The sequence below is a fragment of the Berghia stephanieae genome, chromosome 1, assembly GCF_034508935.2.
Source record: "Berghia stephanieae isolate SIO BIC M18660-M18661 chromosome 1, UCSD_Bste_1.3, whole genome shotgun sequence".
NCBI lineage: Eukaryota > Metazoa > Mollusca > Gastropoda > Nudibranchia > Aeolidiidae > Berghia > Berghia stephanieae.
Genome location: NC_088360.1, coordinates 62,193,136 through 62,199,218, shown reverse-complemented (window position 1 = coordinate 62,199,218; position 6,083 = coordinate 62,193,136). Strand labels below are relative to the sequence as shown.

Sequence of the window (6,083 nt, the reverse complement as noted above, 5' to 3'; positions counted from 1 at the left end):
TATAAAGTCTACCCTTTCTCACTTTAAGACAACTAAAATGGCCACGCTTTTTTATTCTGGGGAATTCCGCCGACGGACAGTTCTTGGCGTAATCTGCGGAGAAACTGAAACACTTTTTTCCTCTGGGAAAAGACTTGCCATTTCGGTTTCCGATCTCCATGACGTAAAGGAAGAACAACTGTCACTTCTAGAGAGTTGTCCTCCACTGCCTTTGATTTTCTGATGTTGATGTTGTTGCTGTTGATCTTTAAAATGTTGTAGTTGCTGGAAAGCTGCGTTGTTAGCTTTTGAGTTTGATGAAAGTGGATGGGATGACGAGGTGGATAAGTAAGCGGGATAATCGTTGTCGCTGCTGTAGGGGCTAATGTCGGAGCTTCTGGATATGAAAGACGTTGGAGAAGTGTAGGCGCTGTCAGTTTGTTTCGTCGTGGGCCACTCTGGTCAGCATGGAATCCCCATCATGGCACTGAAGTATCTGTAAATGAAACCAATAATTTCAAATCTTTTTTTTAATTATTATTTATTTATTTATGTGTATCTTTATTGTGTTAACTGCACATTAAATTAAAATAGATTGAAGGAAATTGTAAATGAAAACTAAATCAGTATGTATTTATTATAAATAAAACAGTCACCATCTATCGCACGTCGCTAGAAAAAGAAAACACATAAGACTAAAAGAAATATGAACTTACATGAGAACAAGTAGATAGAGCCCTTTTTTTTTTGGTTCGCTTTGCAATAAGTGTAAATATGAAAAATAAATGATGTCAACCCGAAGTGTCCTTAACAAAAAAATGAGCCAGGTATTTTTGATAGATTATTTATGGCTTGGTCACGTACATAGGATAGGCATCGTGTATGGTGAACTAGTTTCTGGACTACCGGCTGGACGGCTCTGCGTTTCTATAATGTCTGCAAGAGAAACATGAAATTGATAGGCATCAACTGTTACTCAAACAAATGGGAATCGCTTGCTGACGACCGCGATAAGGGAAGGAGTCAAGACAGGTGAGGAGAGGAGAAAAAAAAGACGTTTTACGAGAGGAGAGCAATGAGGAATGAGAGGCAGCAGAACCAAGCACTAAACACACAAACTACGTGTGCAGCAACTGCAAGGATCAGACTGCTGAGTCACGCCCGTCGCTCTTAACAAGATTTATGAGACTAAAACCACACCGGGTGCAAACCATCATTTCTTGAGACGAAAGTATGTCTACAATTAGTGTTGACCGTTATCACAAATTTTCGATATCGACACTATACGATATTTCGTCACATAAAATATCGATATATCAATATTTCGGCCTTTTTAAAAAATCTGCCAAATTCCTGTCCTGTGACGATAATTGTCTCTTTGACATATTTGATGCATATATTGTTAGCAAATACTTGCTTATACATTCTCACAACACATTACTAACTTGTATGAAACATAAAAAACAAAAATCGAGAGAGATTCAGGATAGATATGACGTATTGTATTGACGGGGGTAGAGGAAAATACCCTGTCCTTTTTTTTTGCATGATGGCTAGAAGTCGAATTCTTAACAAAATGGAGTGTCTTGTTGTATACACATATGAATTCAGCTGATGCAAATTGCCATTTTCTAACATCCTCATAAAAGTTTGTAACAATCAGACTTTTAATTTTTTTATTATATATTACTAAAGTTTGTCCCCAAGTGCGTTACTCATTCCTGTAACGGCAGTGAAAATTAACCAATTAAAATCCTCTAAACAATAGAAGTGCAACTAACAATGTTTTATCGCCGTAGATACCTCTTTTCCATCATGGCCGAAACTTCAAACACATGGTTTTTTCATCCAGTGTGATTTCCAGATCAAAACCGCTTCAAGAATGGTGAGTAATGTTCAACACTAGACCATGACCCTCATTCCTGTTACCAGGGCTTGTTATTTAAATTAGGCATATAGCTTTTTTAAGGCTCTAAATAATAGTCATACTTTAATGTTGGAGGAAAGCATATTTTAAGGATAGTATGAATCGAAGCGAGATAAACTCATCCCTGTTACACTCATTCCTGTTAAACCTTGTTTTGTAACAGGAATGAGGGATGTAACAGGAATGAGGAAAACATAACAGGAATGAGTAACAGGAATGAGGAATGTGAACTTTCATAAAATGAAACACATGTTTTATTGTAACTAAGTCCTTTGGAGCATAATGGCCCATAGAATCGGAGCTTATCCCTGTTTCTGTAGCATGAAACAGACATTTAACTTATGAATACGACGTTGGTCTATAGCAAATTACTTTCCCCAGCAGCACTGGTACCATATTATACACCTGGGTGAAGCAAAGTGAAGCAACCAGAATTAATTCCCTTGATTAAGGAAACCACTCTATGGTTGTGGAGATTGTCGAACCTGGTACCTCCAAGTCGGGAGTCCCTTTCGGTAAACACTCGGCCACGGCGCCTCCACGTGGTTTATTGATTCATAGCATATTCTTTTGTTTCATAAGGATGTGTTTGGTAATGTGTTTTGAAAACCACTGAAGTGTTACGGGCTATGTCCATTAAAGTAGTAACATTCATGGTTACAAGGTTACCATTAAAAACAATTTTTTATTGTATACATATTCATTTCTTCCATTGCTGAAAGACTATTTTTAGTGCAAAGTTACCTTGCCAATACCAAATGTCTAATGTCCAAACATAGTTTGTTGCCTGTTAGGCTCAGATACATTTTAGATGATTACTATGATTTTAACGTCCCGGTATCGCTTGTACAAATGTGACATTGTATCACATAATAGTCTTCTTTGTTTCTTGACTTTAATTCTTGTTACACCTTGTTTTGTAAGAGGCATGAGGGTGGCGAAATGGAACTTGATATTATTGTTCATTTTCAAGGGTCATAGCTTTGTTGTAACGATTGTTTTATTTTGTTTTCTTCACAAAGGCCAAAAAAGCCATGACGTCAGCCGAGAGCAACGACCTTACCGTCAAAGACGAGATGGAGATCCTATTCGACGTGCTGTTTGTCTTTAAAAAGAACAAGACAAATACCAGAGCGACAAATCGAGTGGAAAGAAATAGTCCATAAAAGATAAGACACCAAGAGAACAAGGAAAACAGAGAAAGAATTGGATAAAAAATTATCACACACACACACTACAAACCTGAAACAGCAAAATCTTGATCTGAGTTACACTCCATCCTCACACTCAAAATCTCCACTCCAGTATGTTTCTCGTCAAAGATATCAAGCTACTAAAACAGGCTGTTCTCCTCTCTTTCTCATTCGAAAAAGAAATCCAAAAAGTACAAAAAGCGCTAGGACAGGTCATTAAAAAAACACAAACTTCCGTTGACAACCCGATCAAAAACTAGAAAACTTTTGAAAGATAGCAGAAAACAAAAACAAGAAAGGTGGCAAAAATTCAGTGAAAAGAACATTACAATAGCATTTTGCACTCCTATAAGACATCAAACATTTGAGGAACAGAAGGCACATGTACAAATCCGTGAAACATTTGGCAGCTGGTATGACTCTCAAAAATATAAACTCTTGGAAAATTTCGGAAACGACGTCAAATGCCTCCAAAATGTCCAGATCTTGTCAAACAAATAGTACGAGATTTTTTCCTGAAAGGTGACACTTCTAAATTAGCTCCAAGAAAGAGAAACACAATAACAAGAAATAAAGTCAAGAAATAAAGAAGACTATTATGTGATACAATGTCACATTTGTACAAGTGATACATCTCTTGAAACCCATATGTGTCAATTTCTTCATTCTACCGAATTAAGCCATTTTGGTTTTTACTCCAAGAAAAAGGGACAGAGAAAAATGTGCATGTAAATAATGTGAAAACATTAACATGGTTGCTTCAGCGCTTTGGAGAAAAGGAGTCAAGAATGTTCAAAAATGTTGTTCGTCACATCAATTAAATTGCATTCATTTCTACAAAGTGATTTGAAGCAACGGGTTTTCAAAGGTAACGATGGAGACATGCCTGAACTTGCACCGGTTGACTTACACAGTAACTCAAGTGATGAACATGACCAAGATGACATAGACATTAAGGTGATGCCGACTGAAATCGATTACAATGGGTTTATCAAAAGATTGAATGAATAAAAATCATTTGATGAAGTGGTTGATGAATGTGAAAATCAAGCATTACGTGTTTGTGAAATAGTTGGGGCCAGCAGAAGTGTAATCAAAAATCGCATTGGTATTGACAACAGGTTTACACATTTCATTTCAAATGATATACCTAGATCTCTGTGTGATGGGAAACGGTTATTTTCAGTCAAGATGAGGGCCGATGGGGATTGCCTGCCTGCCTGTGGTGCAGTGTATGCATTTGGCAAAGACACACAAACAGACGAAATACGAATAAGATTGATACAAGAGCTGGCTTTACGCAAGGACCATTATTTAATTTGTCAGATCCAAACCTTACTTCACTCAATGACAACATCCAGACAGTTGTTGATTTTTTGTCACAAACTTGGACCAGTATATTCTCGATGTTCACATAAGTGATAAAGATACCCCGGAAGAGATGTTCAAACTGGACGTTATGTCATTAAGTAAACCAAAATCATACATGGGTATGTGGCAGCTTCTTGCTCTTTCTAGTGTTTTAAAAATGCATCTTTTGTCTGTTTATCCAAACATTCCGAACTGCCACAAAAGAGTTATCTTGAGTCAATTGATTCAACCTAGAGTTAAGTTAACAAACAATGTTGGTGCTCTTTTGTGGGTCTCTACTAACATAAGCCCCAAACCAATGTATTGGCGCCATAACCATTTGGTCCCCTTCTGAGTTTCAATCACTAAGTGTATTGGATTTATAATCCTTTCGAATAAATATGTTGTAATTACTCATTCCTGTAACAGAAAACTCATTCCTGTTACGTCCACTCATTCCTGTTACACAAACTCATTGCTGTTAAGAATGACTTTTTCATTTTTTTTCATGATAAATATAAATACTTGAAAGGAAATATTATTTGTGGTGGTTTAACACTTATATACCTAGACTATGGTAAACAATTTTTATTTTTATCATTTTCCTTTAATTTTTTGGAGATGATGATTGCTCAAATAATCTCCTTTGTTTTCAAAAACTGATTTCTGAATGCCTTTTGTAAAACAATAAATGTCATTTTGTTGTCAGAATTAGTATCAATGCTCTGTGTTTATTGTTTTTCAATGTTTTATTTCAATAATTGTCCAAAAATGTGTTAACTTATGTAATGTGACATATTTTTATAAGCGTAACAGGAATGAGTCACATGTGGATCGTGATTCACAAATACTTGAATAAGTGACCACTGGAAACTCATTAAGCCCTGTTATTACAATTTTATGTCGCATACATATCACAGAAAACATACACAAAATAATGAGTATGTTGGAAATACTTGACTTTTTAAAAATTTGAAGACTCGAATTTGGCGTTTTTTTGAAAACGGCCGATTTATCGATGCAAATGAGTTATACGTCGATATAACATCGATAAACATACGTGTCCTCCCCCCCCCCCACCCCCACCACCCCGCTATTTATGAAAACGTTCTTCATTTCTTCATTGTTTTTCATTGTATATTGTGTTGTTTTTTTGGCTCCGTCATTCTGAGTCAATAATAGCAAGAAATGCAGTGAAAAAATTGTTTCTGTTTCTTTTTTAAGGGTTTTGCAGACCTGGGTTGCAGATTGTTAGAATTCCTCATTGTCAATTTCATTTTCAAAATTTGTCAAATAGAGCCAAACACTACTTACACTCTGACCCTTTGAATTGCTCATTCGCAAACAAATTTATTTTACAAAACTGGCGGAAATTATTTTCCACCCGATTCTCTGTGTGACCATTTTTTTGGGGGGGGGGGGGGGTGGTGAGAGGGGTGGGGATATGCAGGTGACCATCCAGCAGCAGTTGTGAACTGCGGGCATAAAATATATCGATATCGATATGTCGTTTTAAAATCGACATAACTCGATTTTATTATTCATATCGATATATCGATATTCCGATACGATATGCCCAACACTACCCACTATTTATGTGTGAGTGCAATCTGCTTTATTATAACTATGAAATT

General features: G+C 36.4%; 1 protein-coding gene across 1 annotated transcript in view; it reads right to left on the bottom strand.

Moving 5' to 3' along the window:
• Positions 1-389: 389 nt before the first annotated feature.
• Positions 390-6,083, bottom strand: part of LOC144964406 (uncharacterized) — an 11,868-nt gene continuing 6,174 nt past the window's right edge. The window contains exon 2 of the mRNA XM_078898619.1: positions 390-475. Coding sequence (XP_078754745.1) covers positions 442-475 — 34 coding nt within the window. The 3' untranslated portion in view covers positions 390-441. The remainder of the gene's footprint in view (positions 476-6,083) is intronic.